The 22,163-nt window shown below is 33.9% G+C and overlaps 1 protein-coding gene across 1 annotated transcript in view; it reads left to right on the forward strand.

Moving 5' to 3' along the window:
- Positions 1–22,163, forward strand: part of Ccdc178 (coiled-coil domain containing 178) — a 349,129-nt gene that overhangs the window by 213,935 nt on the left and 113,031 nt on the right. Inside the window, exon 17 of the mRNA XM_076836870.2 lies at positions 5,679–5,828. Coding sequence (XP_076692985.1) covers positions 5,679–5,828 — 150 coding nt within the window. The remainder of the gene's footprint in view (positions 1–5,678; positions 5,829–22,163) is intronic.

A 22,163-nucleotide genomic window follows, 5' to 3' on the forward strand; every position in this document is an offset into this window, starting at 1 on the left:
TCAATTATTTAGTTTGATTGATTGATGTCATTAGGCTTTATGAAGACAGCCTTGTATAATGTTTCAGAATGCTGGTTCGTGTATGTCAAATAGTTAAGAGCCAATCTGCCTGAATGCAAAGCTAAGCTACTACACTTAGTAGCTGTGCAATCTTACACAAGATACCTGGTGTTTTAGTTGTTATCGTCATATAACAAACACCTCAAAACTTAATTGTCTAAAATGGCTACTCATGATTCTGTGTGTCAGAAATTTGAACATGGTACATTCCGGATGGATTGCCTTTATTTCATACTTTATGGACCATCATCTGGAGAATTTGAAGACTAGGGTCAGGATTCCTCTTTAGATGATTCGTTCAGTCACAATGGATGCTGTTGGCCAAGACTTGTGCTGGGGAATCCTTACTGGCTCATCTGTTTCCTGGCCCCTCCATAAGGCATGGGCTCCTAACAACATGGTGGTTGGATCCAAGGGTGAATGGTGCCAAAGAGAGGGCCAGTTAGAAACTACACTTTTTGATAAACTAGCCCAAAAGGCACAGCATCGTTTCTATCATAGTTGATAGAACTATGTTGCAGAGGTCACATGTCTACCAGAGGTCCAGAGAAAGAGAAAAAGACTTCACCTTTTTAGAGAAAGTGACAAAGTTTTGGAAAATCATGTGAAACTGAAAATATTGCTGTGGATATTTTTGGAAAATCCAATTCACCTCACCTAATTCCTTTTTGCCTTGTCTTCCCTGACTATAAAATAGGGATAATAATATTTCAGATAATTGTTATCAGAATAAATTCAGTAATACTGCTTTCTTAGAGTAGTTCTTGGCTATAGTAAGCACTCCCTAATGGTAACTGCTACTCTGATTCTAATTCTTATTATCATTTTCTTATTGTCTTATATCATACCTCCAGTTAGAATAAAGATTTATTGTCCTAGATAGTGTTCTTTCTCACTAAGGTAACTGTTTCAGTCTTAGTTCTTTTCCATTAAGTGTGGAATCCATGAGTCAACATTAAAGTTTGGCCTCCTTTTGAAGTTCTTGGCTATGTACCACAAGGTGAAATGTACAATATGCTTCATATTTGTGTCCCAAAGAACCCAGTTCTCTGATGGAAATTTCTTATTTCCCACTTACCAGTAGAGTGAAGCAGAGAGAAAAAAGAAAACAGTGGGAAAAATAAACTGAAATGGAGAAACCAGAGGAAATGTCTGAGGTGAAATTCAAAGCTTAAAGAATAAGAAAAGTCAAGTGAAAAAAAAAATAATAGAGAAACACTAGGTGGATATTTTGAGTCTCAGTCTGGCCTCTTTTTCCAGCCCTTTAACTGACATGGAAGGAAGTCAACTATTTCTTTAGCAATGCTTCTTCAACCCTTTGATATCAGAGGCTGAGCATGTATCCCAAAAGTGCTAGCTATAGTTTTAAGGGCTTCATATACCTTGTGAAAATCACTGAGGTACTGCAAATGAATAACTGGTTAAGCCTGGATGCTGTGGTATATTGTTAGAGTAATTTTCAGTGCATAAACAAACTGTGTGAATTATCTTTATGTATTTAAAATCTTTATTTCTCAGTAGTGTAGAATCAAATAGTGTCAATGACTGTGTCCATTATAATAGGTGATTTTTAAAAATTATTAATAGACTATTTCATTGATGGTGGCAAATAAAATGTGTGGTTTAAACATGCAAAATATATGCATGTCCTAACTGGTATATATATTCATTCATTCCCTAACTTGCTGAAAAGGCAAACACCTACTCACTGCAGCTGTGCTGTGTGTGACGCATTTTAGGGGTGAGCAAAATGTTGGTCTCAGCACTCATGGGACTCACAATCTAGCTTTTGTTCATCTCTATATAAACTTAATTTTTATTTCCTAATAAAATAGGGATATAAGAAGTTGTCACATCCTCTAAACACTGAGGTTTAACAAATGACTTGAGATAATAGAGAACAAATCAACATCAAGCTAAATATTTTCCTAATTAAATTCTAAATGATATGGAAACTATTGAGAGAGATTTGGCATGACTGTTTTCTTTATCAAGATGAATTCTAAGGGCTGAGGTTGTGGCTCAGTGGTAGAGCATTTGCCTTAGCACATGTGAGGCACTAGGTTTGCTCCTCAGCACCACAATAATAAAAAAAAGAATAAATAAAGTTATTTTTTAAAAAAGATATTCCAAATTAGCATCATTAATAACATGAATTGAACAAATAGCAATAAATTTAGCTTTGAGAAAGTGCTATATTTATTTAGAATTTTTGGATAAATTAAGTAAGTATGGAAAACAAAAAGCACAACAGATTCAGAATTTTATCATCTAATTAGTATTTGTGTAACTTTTACATAAAAATCTCTTCCATAAGAACAAACTCCTTGAGGCACATTATTGTGTCTGAGAATCTGGCATACAGTTGTTACTAAATTAAAATCATATTCAAAGCTTTTATTATTTAAAAGTAACTGAACAAATGAATGAATGAATAAATAAATGAAATGAAATTGTAAATCAATTCAATGCAGTTATTTTAACTTACAGAGATTGTAATCAAAATTTTCATTAATACTTTTAGATCCAAAAATATACTTTTCAAATTCATATTTAACCAAGACCTTAATGTGAAAGATTTAAGATTTTTTTTTTAAATTTTTAAATGTTACATATTTTTATTTGTTCTTTTTAGATCTATGTGACAGTAGAATGTATTTTGACATATTATACATACATATGTAGAGTATAACTTATTCTAATTAGGATCTCATTCTTGTGGTTGAACATGATGTGGAGTTACACTGGTTGTTTGTTTATATGTGAAAAAAGAAAATTATTTCTGATTCATTCTACTGTCTTTCCTATTCCCGTCCTTCCTCCCTTCCCTTCACTCCCCTTTGTCTAATCCAATGAACTTCTATTCCCCACCCCCATTGTGTGCTAGCATCCACATATCAGAGAGAATTTGAAAGATTTTACTAATAAATTCAGCTGGATTTGATGAATTTAAAGGCTTAAAAATCATCTTATTCTCTTTTTATTCTTTGTTTTTGTTTTTACTTATTATATTCCTGACCTACACTTTTGTACCCATATTAATTACCTTTTAACTGCTTTCCTTTTACAAGTTGTTCAACTTCAGTAGTGGTGGCATTATTTCCCCCAGACATACTTCCACCAATAATTATCTTTCCTTTTTTGTTTCATTTGCATGTTATAATACTAATGGTTAAAATTACACAAGTCAGATTTATGAGATGAAACCATAGTAAAATATAGAAAAACACTTGCAATGTCAGCTAAATACTATGATTTAAAATTTTAAAAACTTCATTGCATCTTTGAAGGTCACTGACTTTCAGGAATAGGTAGTGAGTTGGTAAATCCTTCTATATGTTCATTACCGAGGAATGATAATATAAAATATTGTGACTGATACAACAGTGTTTTGATGATTTATTGGCAATTGGCATAATCACATAATTTAATATCATGGAGTCTGCTCTAATTATAGCATATAAAGTGGTAGGAATTGATGTCATTCAGAAATTGAAATATATGCATTTGGAAATAAAACTGCATATTGCATAGTGAGTAAGGCATAACTGAACAAATATTTCCTCATTAAATTTCACTAAATATGATAAATGCCGATTCCCCAACTTTTACAACACTCTTTTCAAATTGAATGTTTATAATAGCCATCTAGGACTTGAAAGAAAGGTAACTGAGAAACAAGATATGAACTGTCTTTATGTTAAATGCAACAAACCAGCCCAAAACTCGAAATGAGTCCCACTTCCACCTCCAGGTGAACATTATCAGTGTGTTATTGTTTCAATATGAGTTGTCCTTCAAAAGTTCATGTGTGAGAAAATGCCAAAATGTTCCAAGGTGAAATGATTTGATTATGAGAGCTTTAACCTAATCTGTGGATTAATCCTCTGATCTGGACTAACTGGGTGGTAACTAAAGGCAGGTAAGATATGGCTTGAGGAAGAAGATCATGGGGAGTATGTTTTGGGGATTTATATTTTGTCCCCGGTGAATAGAGTTTTCTCTCTGCTTCCTGGTTGCTATGTCCCGAGCAGCTTCCCTCCGCTATACTCTTCTGCCATGATGTTCTTCCCACCTTGGTTCCAGAGCTATGGAGTTAGTGGACCAAGGATTGAACCTCTGATATCATGAGCCAAAATAAACTTTTCCTCATCAAAGTTGTTCACAGCAAATGCAAAAGCTGACTCAGTGTTTCAAGTCAGTAACTTCAGGATTAGATTTCAATATTAGTGTTATGGTATAAAAATGTTATCCAGCCATTTTTTTAAAAAGTGCCTCCACCAAAGGAATATTTTCATAGAACTGTGTCCTCCTAACAAAAGACAATTCTCCATGATTTTAGACAAGTTTACTAGATAGGCTTTAAAGTTCTAAATTATTGTGCCAGAATTAGGACAAGGGCATATTAAATGATTCTCAGTTCATCATTTTGTCTTTTTGAAGAACACCTATGACATAGTATTAATCTCTGGGGATCAATATGGATACAGGCTTTCATGAGAAATATGTTTATTGACCTTAATAAATCTTCAAGTGTGTAAATACAGAAATATTTGTAAGGCAATTTTCTGCTAAATTAGATTTTTCCTATGTACATTCTTATACCACATATATTTTTTAACAACTTATACTAAAGGTTTGATGTGATGGCAATTTTTACAAAGAAACATTTCTAATTGCTTCATAAGAGTTATTTTTGTATCTAGTAATTTAATCATCATTATCATTATCATGATGTATATGCATTTATGGGTTTTAAAAACTTTTTCGATGCTATGAATAGTATAGTAATGAATAAAGATTTTAAAAATTTAGAATAGAATCCCATAAGAGGAATGCCTGAATTAACAGGTTTGAAAATATTCAAGTCTGTTGATACATTTTGTATTTTTTAAAGAAAATTTTCTGTGCAAGAAATATCAGGAGTCATCAACTAAACTGAATTCATGCATCTAACATAAAATTACAGATTGTCCCTTAGTTTGCTTTTGGGTAATGATGCAAAATTATTTTCTAAAGTGTTTGCATTAGATTTGGCAAATATTTATTTTGTCATGGAGGGTGGTATAAAGTTCTCAACTTCTCACAAAGTCATATATAACCTTTTACATAGCTAAAATATATTATTAATAAATAGTGGCTCTGGGTACTTTTAAATGTTGACTTCCCTATGCTTTAATTCTTTCCTCCTGTTTTGAATGTTTTTTTTTTTTTTTTTGAGTGCCAGCGCTCTAAATCTCTTTGGGGTCAAATTCTAAGCAAGTGTCTTCTAGTGGTTTGAGCACAGGGTCAGAGGAAAGGAAAAGGGGCTGGGAAATTGGAAAACAACTACTAGGATTCTGAAAAGACTCTCCCAAGATACTCCTTCCAGGAGGAGTGATGGAGGGAAGCCCAGGGAGCAAAAGGTGGACAAACTCTGATAAATCATATATCAATGCTAAAAAAATAATCTGCATCGAGAAAGGAAATTATTAAATTCAAAATAGATATAGATGTCAGGGGAAACAATTTTTTGGTTATTTTGTTACTTTTCTATACTATATATTAGAACACTTTTAAGTAATTCTAAAGATGGAAAAAAAATTAAACAAACAAATGGTCTTAATTTTATCTTCTAGAAATTGCAAGATAATTCCCTGGAAGAAAATCTACGTTTAGCTCAAGAATATCAAAAACTACTGGAAATTTTCTTAGTCGAAAAGGACAAATTCTTCAATATATATAGCAGAAAGCTATCAATTGATGCTTCTGTTAGAGATAAGAAAGAGGTATTTAAAAAAATTCTTTTTTAATCACTTATTTGACATGTTTATTACAAAAAGTAAAAATTGATCATTTGGGGGTCTTCATTGTTATGATGGTCCTATACCACAAAAAATAGCATTTTTTTCTTTGTAAAGTTTTATTTTATATTTATATCAAAACTTGAAATAGAATTTTGAAAGAATACTTGAGGCATGAAAAACTTAGTTTCTACTCCACCATCCTATACTAATTTGCTTTTAGTTGCTGTGACCATTAATCCCAAATTCTTTTTTTATTTTTTGAACATACATGTTAACAAAGTCTTCAAATTTCAATTCTAATTGTAGGTGACTTTCCATGATTGGCCTCTAAGTCTTCCTTTTGATATATGTTTACTTGATAAAAGGATTAACTAGAAACTTTGCGGGGGGGGGGAGATTGTGGGGGGGCAAAGCTGACTTTCTCTGATAGCTATTGCAGGGAATTATAAATATTCTAAAAATTTGTGAAAACTCTATCATGATGACAGCAGGAGAGTAAAACAGCTGCATTGTATGAATGTTAATATATAGCTACTCCCTCCATGTTTTTTAGTTACTTAGTGGCAAGATATAGTTATTTTCTTTCAATCTTTGCCCCCCCCCCCCCCCAGGATTTGAATTTTAAAAAATAGAGGCATGATTTTTTTAAATAATCTACCTAGGTACAACAACCAGTACACTGTGTCTTTTCTCCTGTGGGTATTGCCCATGCTGCTGCTCTATACATTATAGTCTAGAATTCTGGTGCTACACTTACCTCTTATTCTTGTGAATACTGGGAGAGCAGAAGGATGAAATTTGAACATAGACTCCCCCATCATGAACTCAGTGATTTTGGTGAGTTACTGAACCTTTCCAACCTCAGTTTTCTCATGTGTAAAAATTTACCTAAACAAGCAATTGTTCAGGAATTTAAAAAAAAAAATGACACTCATAGTAAGTTAGTTGGAAAATAAAAGGATGCTGTGTGGCTGTAAGTGACCGTGGCATTCATCTGGTATGCTGCTTGTAGCTGCTTGTCAACTCCCCTCTGTTTCTCATCCATCTGCTCAGATGAGAGTCAAAGTTTCTGGCCTATACCTGGAAAATAAAAGGGTGTATTTTTTCCTCTTACAAATTTGTGTTGAAACAGTAGGAGATGAAGGTAGATCAAGAAGTAAATGTGTTCAGAAAAGAATGAAGAAAACAACTATCTGCCCAAATCCTATTGTCCTCAAACCATGGTGCAGGGTTCAAAGAAAAAGTATCTCTGCATCCATGGGGAATAAATATATCCAGTCATTTCAAGCATTTAACATTATTATTGCAGTTAAACACATTCTATGCATTTCTGGTCATTGGGGAAGAAAAATGATCAATTTCTATCTCTTATTTTCTTTTCTAATCAAGGGGAAGACAAAAACTAATTGTATGAACTTTTGTTTCTCATTTACATAGAATCCTTTGGTGGCCAATGACAAACATATTAGATTTCTGCATAAATAGTGAAGAGTCATGTATTTTCCTGGCATTCTATTGCCATAGTTAGGACAAAATTGTCATGACCACATTTTTGTTAAATTAAAGCAAATCTTGACAAGGAATGAGACCTTGGCATGAGCAGACAATGGAGAATGTTAGGAGATCCGGTTTATGTTTGTGATCCCTCAGACGAATCCCTTTCAGCACACCTGTTTCAGGGAAACTTTCAAAGATTTATTTGGACTTCCAATCATTTTTCATTTCCATCCTTCAGCGATGGAGGTCATTAAGTGCAGGCTGCCCTTGTCAGTGTCATGTAGGATCAATTTGCTGCAATGGACAGAGAGGCCTTATTGATGCTGTTAAATCTGTCAGTGAGAAATCGTATGTCATTAGCGTCTAATGCACTGCTTACAGGACGGAATTTGGCCATCAAAAAAGGAGAAAACCCTTTAAAATTTTCGTCCATTTCTTTGATATTGCAGCATTTCCTGTGTATGTAGGTTTTAGTCCTCTGGCCAGTTTATTTTGGGGTACACAAAAGCATCATTCAAGCACTGATTCCCTTGTTGAATTCCTTTGTCAGATAAAATGGATCTTAGTCTTGAGAATTTTGTGTGTATTTTTCCTGTTTTATATTGATTTCATTGCTTCTGAACCTGAATCCTTCTTTTTGTGATAAATAATTATGTTGTAATTATTGCACTTCTGAGGGGATATTTCTCTCTCTACAAAAATCACACATTTCTATACTTCTTTGTATTATTAGGCTAAGAGTAGCAAGGAAAGCCTGATGGAAGAGTAAAACAAATTAAAAGTAATGTCCCTTTCCTTACTACGATTCTACATGCAGATGTTTCAAATGTGAGAATGCTATAATATTATTCTCGGTGATAGTATTGTGTTTGCTTTATTTGTGTGTTTCTTGATACTATCCTGTACTTTTAAAATTTGCAGCAATAGATATTTTCCCCTTTAAAAATCAGAAACAGGCAAAAGCAATTATGTAAAACCCTTATTTGCCCTGTTCATGGGTAACGATAGAAGAGAATCCAATCTGAAACTTCTCAAATGTCAAAATTACAAATAACACCAGAAATGAATGAAGGAAAGAATCTGAAAAACAGGTTTTACTTCTGTGTGAATATAGACATTTTTATTATTTTAATAAGGTGCTTTAAAATATAATTTTTATATTTTCCTTTAAAAATATCCATGAATATTTTGATGAAATCATCATGTATTTGTTTGAAATGCCACCTGAAATTCTTCAGCCCGCAAAGAAAGATAAGTTAAGCCAGCATGCAAATGTCGATGTGGTCTGTTGGCTAAAAACCAGATCTCTTTCCAAACTGGTTAAAAACATTTTAAATTTTTTTCATAAACCACTTATAGAGTTTAACTCTTGTATACTTCAAATCCCAGTGCTTTTAAATGAAGGGAATATAAATGATCACAGAGTCAGCCAGCATTTTATAAGCATGTATGTGGACCAGGTATTTATATTGTAAAATTTGCAAACATTGTTCCCTTCAATAAAACTGAAAAAAAATTTCAGAGCAAAGGAAACAATAATTGTTATTATCATCCTCATCCCCTATATAAGATGTGTAACTGAGATTGAATGTCTCATAAGATCATCCAGAGGGAGATTGCATTGGGAATGCAACTCAAGTTTTTCTTACATCCAAGCCATTTCCTAATCCTAATACTACCTCTTTACTGTAACATTAATTAAACAGTCTGATACATGTCTCATCATATTTTACAAAACTTTACAGAATCCACATGAATTATACAATATGTATAATTTATCCAGTGTCCATCTGAAAAATGATTGTTTGATCCACTAAGTATTTCCCCAATTATATCTCATTGGAGCCACTTTTTTCAGTGACAGTTTTCAGAAGAAAGGACAACCTATATAAGAAGAAATTTGATTCACACAGGGATTTTAGATAGGTTTCATAACTCTCAAATGTAAAACCTATGAACTAGAAGCATCGTTAGAAATGTTGCCTTTTGATGCCCTCTCTCATTACTTCTATTCAACATAGTCCTGGAAACTCTAGCCAGAACAATTAGACAGGAGAAAGAAATTAAAGGGATGAGAATAGGAAAAGAAGAGCTCAAACTATCTCTGTTTGCCAACAACATGATTCTATATTTAGAAGACCCAAAAAACTATACCAGAAAACTTCTAGAACTCATAAATTAATTCAGCAAATATCAGGCTATAAAATTAACAACCATAAATCAATTGCATTCCTATACATCTGTGATGAATGAACTGAAAGATAAATTAGGAAAACTATTCCATTCACAGTAGCCTCGAAAAAAAAGTGGGAATGAATATATCAAAAGAGGTGAAAGATCTCTACAATGAAAACTACAAAACACTAAAGAAGGAAATTGAAAAAGACCTTAGAATATGGAAAGATTTCCCATGTTTTTTGGATAGGCAGAAGTAATATTGTCAAAATGGTCATACAGCCAAAAGTGCCTTACAAATTTAATGCAATTCCTATTAAAATTCTAATGATGTTCTTCATAGAAATAGAAAAGGTTGTCATGAGATCAAGTTGAAAAAATAAGAGGCTCAGAATAGCCTTAGCAATCCTCCCCAGGAAAAGAGAAGCAGGAGGCATCACAATATCAGACCTTAAATTATACTACAGAGCTATAGTAGCAAAAACAGTGTGGTATTGGTACCACAGACGTAAAGACCAATGGTGCAGAATAGAAGACAGAGAGGCAAACCCACATAAAATACAGTTATCTCATACTAAACAAAGGCACAATTACATATATTGGAGAAGAGATAGCCTCTTCAACAAATGCTGCTTCAAAAACTGGAAATCCATATGTACCAAAATGTAATTATATCCCTTTCTCTCACCCTACACAAAACTCGACTCAAAGTAGATCAAGGACGTAGGCATTAGACTAGAGAACCTATACCTACTAGAAGAATTGAGTCCAAATCTCCATTATGTAAGCTTAGGAACTGATTTCCTCAACAAGACTCCTAAAGTGTAAGAAGTAAAATCAAGAATCAATAAATGGGATTATATCAAACTAAAAAGCTTCTTCACAGCAAAGGAAACAATAAAGAACATGAAGAGAGAGCCTATAGAATGAGAGAAAAATCTTTTGCCACCTGCATCTCAAATAGAGCATTAATCTCGAGGATATCCTAAAGAACTCAAAAAATGTAACATCAAAAAAAAAAAAAAGAAAAAAAGAAATAACCCAAATCAATAAATGGGCAAAGGAACTGAGCAGACACTTCACAGAAGAAGAAATACAAATTGTCAATAAATATATGAAAAATGTTCAACATCACTAGCAATTAGAGAAATGCAAATTAAAACTACACTGAGATTCTACCTTACTGAAATCAGAAATTGCAATTATTAAGAATACAAGTAACAACTAATGTAAGTGAGGATGTGGGGGGGAAAGGTACACTCAGACATTGCTGGTGGGACTGCAAAGTAGTGCAGCTATTCCAGAAAGCAGTATAAGGAATGGAATGGAACCACCATTTGACCCAGTTATCCCACTCCTTAGCATATACCGAAAGGACTTAAAATCAGCATACTACAGTGATGCGGCCACATCAATGTTTATAGCAGCTCAATTCACGATAGCTCAACTATGGAACCAACCTAGTGCCCTTCAACTCATGAATGGATAAAGAAACTGTGGTATACATACACAATGGAATATTGTCAGCCATAAAGAATAAAATTATGGCATTTGCCAGTAAATGGACGGAACTGGATACCATTATGTTAAAGGAAGGAAATAAGCCAATCTCAACAAACCAAAGGCCGAATATGCTCTCTGATACGCAGATGCTAACACACATTAAGGGGAGTGGGGAGGGAAGTTCAGTGGATTAGACAAAGGAGAATGAAGGGAAGGGAGGTGGGGTGGGAGGGAATAGGAAAGACAGTAGAATGAATTGGACATAACTTTAGTGTGTTCATATGTGAATACACAACCAGTGTAACTCCACATTGTATACAACAACAAGAATGAGATGTTATACTCCATGTTTGTATAATATGCCAAAATACACTCTACTGTCATGTCTATTTAAAAGGAACACATTTTAAAAAGAAATGTTGCCTTCCTTTTTAAAAAATAATTTTATGGTTGAGGAACTTTGGGAGGAGCAGAGTACCTTGGTGATTTACCACATATACAGTTAAGTAGAAGTAAACTTAGTCTAGGACATAGTTGTTTTAACTAAGTTTCAAATACTTTCTCCATCAGACTATAGATGGACATGTGCTATGATTATTATTTTTTTTTTTTGATAGTGTGAGTGAACAAATAGCTGGATGTAATCAGAGTAACTGTCATGGGTGTGCTTGGGTAGGAACATCATCATTAAGTGATGTGAGCTTGTGAAGGAATCACACAGGGACATGAGTCTGAGGACTGTCTGTAGTGAAGTGTGCCAGGCTCTGGGGGGACACTTCCCGGCATCATAGAATTCAGACATTATACATTTATTCATTTATTTATTCACTGAGTTATTTAAAATAAATTATTAATCACCTATTACACTGCATAGGAATGTGCCACCTCATCTCAGACTCCATGTGGAAGCTGTCACCCCACAGTCCAGGGGATTCCTTCCTAGAATATAGCATGAAACCAGAGCTCTGAAGCATTGTCTCTTCACCCCACCCAGGAAAGAATAATTTTGTTATTTAATCTATGACACGGCCAGTTACTGGTGACGAGTTCTGCTTTCTCACATGTTGAAGTAGAACATTAGAGAAGCATGCTGAGGCAAGCATATAAAGCAGGGTTTATTGAAAAAAGATGCAATACAGACTTCTCTCAGGAGGGAGAAGGAGTCCAAAGCTGGCATCCTGGATTCCAAGAAGTGAGAGTGTTCTGCCTCTTTTATACATCATAGATTTTCTTTGTTCTCCTGCTCTCTTCTCCCTTATCTATCTCCTTCCTGCTTTAGTAACTAGACCCAGGAGATGTTTTGTGGGATGGCTAAAAGGTGAGAAACAGGTGGGCTGGAGGGGCCAAGGTGGAGTGATCTGGGCAGGAAGGGGGCCCAGGGTGCATTAACTAACAATTTTACAACTCCCTGTAGGAGGGGACAATCCCTGGGACAGGTTACCTTAGCAACAGATTGGAGCAGGGTCAGGTTATCTTGATAAAGAGTGGAGGAAGGGCTGTGAAGGCATTAACATTTAATTCCCAGACCCAAACTGGCCTCCATTCTCTCTATCCGACCAGGATCACCTATCTATACTAACTGCTGGTCTTTAATTCTGGCTTCATCTACACTGCCTGATCTGATTGGGTGAAATTCCACCTTTTGCTCTTAAAAACTCCTACCTATAAATTGACTTAGCTTTTTTCTTACCTCTTTCATCAGTTTTCAAACATGATTTCTTCCAATTGATTTGATCTGGTGAGGAATTAGTCTACTCTAGCAATAAATAAAATTATTTTCCTAAAGAAATATGAAAGTTGTTTTATTTCTCCTTTTTTTATGTGTTTCCTATTATCTTGCATATATTAAAATTGTGCTTTCGATGGTGATTTCTGTTGACTTGTTTCAGTATATGTAGACAAAAATTCATTCCTTTTCTACAAAATATACTTTAATAGTTTTTTCCTAAAACAGCTATTTGAAGACCCTGTCGGAATCTCTACCTGTTTCTTAGAAGACAGGCCTGTATGTGCACATATATACTGCTTTGCTCTCTGTTTCTTAGAACATACACACCCACGCACACTCATACACATTTTTTTTTTCTAAAGCAATTTCCATACTTCATACTTGAGAAGCTTCCATTAAATTCCTATTGTCCTCTTTCTCAGAAGAGCTCTTCAAGGAGCTTTTGTGTCTCAGGAGCCACACAAGGCAGACAACTGATGGTCTGTTGTTTGATCAATAATGACTCTCCTTTCCATTGTCCACACATTCTGAGGGCAACCCTGAGAACTTGGAGTTTATTCCCGGCTAGTACTTTAGAGAAGTAAACTTGGCTTAAATCAAACCAATTCCTCAGTGCAGCACCAGTTTGAAGTGAATTGCAGATTTATGGATCTTTCATGCAACTTTGAAAGGATGTTCTGGTGGAGTTGCTTAGCATTGAACAAATTTTTGATGTTAGAAACATCTTAACAGTGATTTATGGAATATGATGATGATACATCATCGATATACTAAAGACATTCAAGGAAAAGAATTTATATATGTGTGTGTTTCATATATTTATATTTTTCATATATATATATTTCATATATACATATATATCTTGTAGTCCTCCACAGAGGATTATTTTGTCCCGCAGAAGAGACCTAGATATCTGACATTTGTAGGCCTTTTTTGTTGCTCCTAGCATCTTGGGGCTAGAGACCAGGATGCTACTAAACATCCTAAAATGCATAGGATAGCTCACTCTGAAGTGCCTGTGCACACATTCCAAAACTCTCCAGCCCAAAATGTTAACATAGCTGAGATTAAGATGCTCTGATAACATATATTTCATAATTAGGTGATATAAATGTAATATGAAACACTGCAAACTATACCATATCTATATCCTTAACAATTTAAATTGTAATTCCATATTAAAAATTCTGAGAAATTACATTTTAAGACAATTTGTCAGCTCTGCTAATTTTAAATTTCGTTTCTTATTAGGAAATGTATTTAAAACTCATTAACATAGTATTTATTAGATTAAACATTGGCAAATATATTCTATGTAGACTAGGAGGAAATTTCAGGTCACAAATTGCACTTTCATAAAATTCTGCTGATTGCTTGTATTATCTGTAAAGCCTAGAAAAACTAGTAATATTTTCTAATGGATAGGTTATGTTCTTTTGACTCCATTTGTAGTCAGATGCTGAACTTTAAAAAGAATTCCACAGTAAACTCTGAAATGAAATAATATTGTTTTTATTATTCAAAATCCATTTTTAAATTCCAATGAAACAAATATTCAGTGCACACAACTCCTGTGATACATATTTTCTACTTACAATTGCCTGATACTTGTATATTATACCTGCTTTTGTAATCATTTTTCCCCTAATCTACAAAGATCTATCTTATGAGCAATAAGTATTAACATGGAAAATGCATATTTATATACTAAATATTTTGTTTAGTCATTATTTTTCCTTTAGAATTTAACTCTTATTGAAGGTGGGGTAGAGTACCCATGGACAACCCTCTGCACTTCTGAAAGCATGAAATATTAATGTCTTCCCAGAGGGACTGTTTTAAGAAACATATATAGCAATAGTTAACATTTATAAAGCATATACTATGTCTAGTTGCTTTCTTAGCTTTTAATATATTTTTATTTACTTTCCTCAACCACTCTATACATTTTAAATATAAACCACTTAGAACAGTTTTTCACAAAGTATATATTCTACATGTAGAACATAGGGCTTCTAGTATTCATATTATGCTTTAGATAAATATATGCCCCTCATTTCTTGTATCAAATCTTGATGTGGCTATATAATCATAAAATGACCTTTTAGACCATGATAGATATTAAACAGCTGATGTAACCTAAGAATATGGGATGAATTATGAGTGGAGAGGACAGATGCATGGGGTAATAGTGGCATAATCATAAGCATCAAGTAAAACAAATAGGTGTAAAAAATTGAACTATGGTAAATACCTAAAGGCCAGGTAAATATGACAGGGGGCCAAGGAATAGAATTCATTAATATGCAAATATATTTGACCAGGTATGAAAGATAAAGTTAGCAATGATAAAAGGGCTAAATGGGGCTCACTGTACAGGTCCCATACTTCCTACACTAATTAGAATATATATATTATAAATTCAATATATATTTTTGTTACACACATATATATATTCTATTTATAAGATATATATCCTATTTATAAGACCCATAGCAAAAATTTCCTAGAAATATTCAAATAGGAAATATGACATTATAACCTTCATGGAGAATCTGTAATTTTACAGATAGAGAAGATAAGGAGATAGCACATGCCATGAAATACTCAATATTTTCATTTGATGGGATCTGGCATCTTAATTTTATAATTCTGAATCATTCCAAATAAATCAAAATAATATTTTTTTGGATTCTGATGATAAAATAATTCTACACTGAAACATGAAAATATAAGAAATATGGAGAAAATAAGGGGAGCACACATGTTCTGTTTTTTTCTGAAACAAAAAAAGCTGCAATAAGCTATGACATGTTACAAAAGTGACAGAAAGTTTAATGTTGTCACACAGAAAGCCTAGAAGTTCTAATGTACGAAACAATTATTTACATAGAATGTAGAAACTTAAATAAATGTCACATTATTTTATAACAAAGTGGTATAAGGCCTAATCTATATTTTTGAAAATACAAATAAATACTACCTCATATCAGATCAATAAATACAAATGCACTAAAGAGTTGAATATAAACATAAAGTGGAGTTTAATATCTGATTTAGGTGTAAAGAAAGTTTTTATCAACGTAGTGACAAGCAAGAAAACCTAAAGAGTAACATTAAAATTAAAATGTCTGTAAGCTTAAAAATATAGGAAAATATTCCAAACATCTGTGTTATCCATGAACTTACATTTTCACGACATGGAGTGCTATTCTAACCCATTTAAAAGATCACTTCTCTAACAAAACAATGGAAAAAGTCTTCAAATAGGTATTGCTTCTGTCTTGTCTTTATTGAATATTAAAATAAATAGAAAGCAGTTTATGAATGAAAGGGAGGGAAACATCCATAATAACCAAAGAAATATGAATTAAAACAGCACAATAGTATGTATTCATCCAGTCTATTAGCAAAAGGTATTTCAATTATAATGCCTATTTTGGGGAAGAACTAAAATTTGCAGTTTTCCTGGTGGTGATACTGAATTTGAAATGGTCTCTATGGAGAAAAATTTGATGATATATAGTAAGAATCTTAATATTTATACACCCTTTTCTCTAGGAAATATTATAAAATGTGTACCAAGAGTGTTTTCAACAAAGATCTGATTGTGAGTAGGCAGTACAGGTTAATATGGAGCTGGACTGCTGTGGTTTGAATCCTGCTCTGCTTCTTACTAGGTGTGATTTAAGCAAGTCATTTACCTCTCTGAGCCTATGATTTCTTATCTATAAAATAAGAATAATAGAACCTACTTCATAAAATTCCACTAACAACTGAATTAACTCATGTAAAGATCTCAGAAAAACAATTGGACATAGTGTTGCATATATTTTAATTATATTTTTATGTTATTCAATGAGATTATGCAACATATTTGACCAATTGGTTAGTATATATAAAGAAAGGATGAGGCTCAAAATTGGTGTTAATTTCCCTATTTGTATACCAATTGTAACATAATCTCTACCATGACAATGAAATCATTATAGGAATGAACTTGGTTATCTTTTATTAAGAAAGATTTTATGAAGTCCAGATATATTGTAAAATTGTCACTTTTGTGAATCATTACTGACTTTACTAAGACAACAGAGTAGCTCAGTGAAATAATTTTTTTAACAACAAACATATAAACAATGCAATGATTAAAAAGATTTAGTTACTGTTTGTCTTTGGGAGGACAATTCATTTTCAGCTCACTGGGATGATTATTTTTATTTTCTAAGCATTCTTACCTGGTGAGTGTCTCTAGTAATATAGTAAGTCCCACAATCACTTCAGTTGTACTCAGCTAACTAAAATTTTATCTGTCTCCAAATTACCAGAAAATGTATTTCACATAAAGTGAAATGTGCTCTAATTATCCATATTCTGTGTATATCTGCATTAACGTGATTCTCCTATTAACGAAGAAGCTACTTGATTTTTGAAGGTTCCTTAACTCATTTGCTAGGAACTAGTTATATTTTCCTCTGTTTTCTTAAAATAGATCATGGGTAAACTAACATTATCTCAAATATAAATATATATGTATATTAAATATATTATATATAAATTGTAAATATATATGCAATTTAGCTACATATTCTAACTTTTTAAGATTTTGTTTATAGTGATACAATAAAATATTGTGATTAGATAGACATTAAAAATCTTTTCCCTTTGTAAATTGAAGGGTGACCGTCAGAGCTTTCCTAACAGAGTAATCCTGAATATGACAAATATTATTTGTAAAATCATATTATTTATAAAATATTATACTGTTACACATAGTAAATACTGATTAAACCAACCACATACACTCAGTCGACACCTTACCTGAGAAAAAGAATGATAATGCAGTGAATAACATGGTGTTCAGAATTTTGTGAGATTCTATCAGATATTAAATCATTTTACAATTAATTCCTCTGAGCAGAGAGTCAGCATTTCTGTAGACTTTTAAGGTAATTTTCTCATTTTAAAGATATATGCAATATACTCATAGCATATAAAGAAAAGTATATAAAACAAAGCTACTATCTGCATGGTGTACATAGAAAAAGAACAAAAATGTTATCTGTAAAAGCAGAAAAGAATTTGGCTTGCTTGACTTTTTGTATCAAGCATGCTACAGCAATCTTTTGATTCTAATATGAAACTATAGTAAGGATCATTGCACTAATGCATGAGGATTTGTGATAATGTTGCAGAAATTTTACTGTCAAAACTGAACTGCAGTGTAATGACTTTTGTTATCATGGTTTCTAATAACTATTCAGCTTGAATTGACCCTACATATGTTTTGCTGCAATAATATGTCAGTAACTCAGAAAGCAAAAAAGGAAATAAAAATCCAGTCAACATAATATTACATATGACTTCATGATAACCTTTGCTATTAATATTGTTTAAACAATTATAAATACTACGGAAACTATAGGTTTCCACGGAAATAAAAGCTTAGATACATTGCGACAGTCCTAGCCAAATAACTCTACAAAGTACTCTAACATTCTCCCTGCTCACCCTGGACTCTGGGTACTAACTGGTCTCTTACCACTGCTTCAGTGTCTGCTTTCTGTTATAAGGAGTCTCTGACATACTTCCCTTCTTCTTTGAATGGATTAGGTTCTTTTTCCTATTTTGAGCAATCTTTTTTTCTTCCTATATTTTTACATTTCTCCCTGTTCATTACAGCATATTTTCACTTCAACACCTTTTCCTTGCAATAAATAAGAGAAAATAAGTAAGAATGATTACTCTACTCTGTGGTAGTTATCATGCTAGACATTGCATAGAGCATTACATGTACTTTATTGCAAATATTCAATCAATTATAAATAACACTATTGTTCTTATTACTTAATTTATAAATTTCTATGAAACAACTGGGAATGTTTCTTTAAAAAAAAAAAACCCTAAGGTGTTGTCTATGTTATTTTGCTAGGACAGCTATAGCAAAGTGCCATAGACCGGTGGTTTGAAGAGCACAACATTATTGTCTCACAAGTCTGGAGGTTAGATCAAGGTATCTGTCAGCAGTGTTGATTTATTCTAAGGGCTTTGATGGGAAGATCTTTTTTGGGACCATTTCCTTGACTCACAGATGGCTGTCTTCTCCTTTTGTCATTATGTTGTCCCATGCACACATGTATGTACATATTTCTTCCTTTTTTAAGGATATCTAGCATATCAAATTAGACTCTATGCTCATTTTAACCTTAATGACCTCTGTGAAGACCCTATCTCCGAATACACTTCTATTCTGAGCTTCAAAGGTGAGATTTCAACACATGTACTTGGAGTAGAGGGGGAAATAGTTTAGCCCACAGCAGGTACTTTGTTGTACCTTTTGGCCACTCTACTTATAAGTGGGAACCACTGCTGAGTGTCACACCCTTTCCTGTGGACTTTCTGCGACTCCACATCTTCTCTTATGTGCCTTTTCATGACACTGCCTTTCCTATCATTGTTTCTCTTTAGGTGCAAAAGTATTTCAGTTATATATAATTAAATATTTTTTCTTATTCCTGTGATATTGGGCATGTGTATGGTTAAGTAATTGAGCCCAGTGTTACACAGGAAGTGGCAGACTATGTTTCTGAGCAGTGATCAGAAATCCAAGCAGAAAAAAATACCTTTCCCAAAGAAAGGACTTTAAAATTCCCCTCCCTTTGCCTCAAACCACAGCACATGTATTTGCTAAAGGAGATTTTATACACACACACACACACACACACACACACATACACACATATGTATATATATGTATACATGTACATATATGTATGTATATATGTATATACATAATATATATATATGTATATTTTTTGTAGAAGAAACATGTTAATCATGATCAAAAGGTACATCTTTAAGAATCAGGTGAGGTAGATGCATGGATTTATGGAGATTATTCTTGTATTGTCTTGCATATCAAGTCAACAATAAAATCTCATACAATACTGTGATTTGTACCTATTCCTAGGTTTATTTATCTTTCCAAATGAGAATATCTTGATCCCGTAGAGACTGCAACAGAGACCAGAATAAAGACCTAAGATATATATGTAAAAAGAGGGGGAGAGGGAGAGAACAGCAGCTGCACCCACGGCTAGCATTTAGCAGAAAATATTGAGAAAAGCAAAGCTTTCTCTGGCAATTTGCTGATAGAGAGGCTGAGCTTGAGATTATGGGCATCTGTTGGGTATCAGGGCAGCACAACTAGGGTTAGGCATTCGCCGCCCCCTCCCCCCGTGCCCCACATATAGCAGTACTGATGAGGTTAACCAAAGATGTTTCAAAGGGTGCCATGAAGGAATACTATAAAAATTATTATAATGATCAAGGCTTAAGGCAAATATATCACATAAATAGGAGAATTTCTGCAAAGCACAGTTCAGATTTTCAAAAAAGTTACTTGATAATAAGAAACTGCCATTTGTAAAAGAACACTAATATGTGATGGTATGCAAAGGGAGGAACTGTGGTAGCCTCCTCTCCAATGTCCTCTTATAGTAGGAGCATACGGGCTAAAGTAAGGGCCTGTACTATGAATCCCCTTTCATGCTTGAAGACCCAGATTCTTTTTTGTTTTGTTTTGTTTTTGGTTTTTGTTTATTTGGTACCAGGGATTTAACCCAGGGGTGCCTAACCACCGAGCCACATCCCCATTCCTTTTTGTATTTTTATTTTGAGACAGGGTTACATTGAGTTGCTTAAAGTTGTTGAGGCTGATTTTGAACTCATGATCCTTCTGTCTCAGCCTCCCTAGCTGCTGGAATGACAAGTGTGTACCACCCAGCTGAAGATCCAGATTCTTAAGAGCAAATCTGCAGCTGGGTGTGGTGGCACATGCCTGTATTTCCAGTAATTTGGGAGGCTGAGGTTAGGGGTATCCTGAGTTAGATGCAAGTCTCAGACACATAGTGAGACCCTGTCTCAAAATAAATTTTTAAAAATGATTAAGAATGTAGTTCATTGATAGAGCACTCCTGAGTTCAATGCCAGGTACCTCAAAAAAAAAAAAAATCTGTTAACTTGAATGGAATCTTTTGTACCTGGAGATGTCAGGAGTGGAGGTTTCCGCCTTGGGAGTCCTTGTTGAAATCCTGCAGCCAGAGGCAGTAGAACCACATGCCTATATGAGACCTGGTGGGACCACACCCACCAGGTAAAAAGACAGGGGATCTTAGGGTTTTTCTCTAGTGATTCCTCATGGAGTTCTAAAATCCAAGGATTAAAACAAAAACAAAACACCTCCAGAAAGCATTCATTTAGAAGAAAGATAGTACCACGACTAATTTCACACTTAACATCCACAGTGTTTTAAGACAGAAGATAGTGAGAAAAATATCTACATTTAAAGCACCCAAGAATGTTGCTTCCATCCAAGTTATTGTTTATGTGATAAAAACAGGAAGCTACTTTTGAATGAAAAAACAACAAATACAAATTGAGGAACAAGTTTTAAAATCCCAGATGGCCAATACACATAGGCAAAATGTCTCTACATCCCTAAAAATTATAAACAAATGCAATGCAAGTACATGTCTTCAATTATTTTTTTAAAAGATCAGTAAGACTGATTAGTGATAGTAGGGGAGCATGTGGGAAAGGAGCTCTTTGTGGAAGATCAGAACTCTCCTGTCCCTCACCAAGTTCACCTACCAACCCCACAGCTATTTTTCTTCTTGATAGAATTAAAGTATTTCCGCTCCTAACTGACATGGGCATCTTCACTGTGCTCTGGATTCCATCCTCTTTCACTTTCTCATAGTCCTCATCCACACATCTTTCTGTATCCCCATTTTCCCTCTTCACTGTCTTTTTCCTACCATCATACACCACAGAAATGTGATATATAGTATTTACTATCTCAAAACCCTTCTTTGATTCCATGTTCCCTAGATCACTTAATTGGGGGGGGGAGGGCAGGGGTACCAAGATTGAACCCAGGAGCACTTAAACACTGAGCCACATCCCCAGCCCATTTTTATATTTTATTTAAGTGATTTGCTTAAGGCCTTACTAAGTTGCTCAGGCTGGCTCTGAACTCTCCATCCTCCTGCCTGGGCCTCCCAAGCTGCTGGGATTACAGGTGTGCGTCACCACACCTGGCTCCCTTAATTTTTTTTTTTTTTTTTAACTTTGGACCTAGATGTTTGCATCGCAAGCTTCATTACATCACTTCCCATTCTGTTCTTTGAAGTACCAGTTGTCAATGACTTCCATGATGTCAAATTCAACAGCATACATATGACCTGTTCTTCATCCATAGCTTAACAATTTTTGATCACTATTCTTCTTCTTCTTCTTTTTATTTTTCAGCTTAGATGAAGAAAGATATATTTTGGCTCATGGTTTCAGAGGTTTCAGTCCACAGCATCATTTCCCTTCTCCAAGTACTTTTCTCTTGGCCATGGTACCAT

This window comes from Callospermophilus lateralis, chromosome 17, assembly GCF_048772815.1.
Source record: "Callospermophilus lateralis isolate mCalLat2 chromosome 17, mCalLat2.hap1, whole genome shotgun sequence".
NCBI lineage: Eukaryota > Metazoa > Chordata > Mammalia > Rodentia > Sciuridae > Callospermophilus > Callospermophilus lateralis.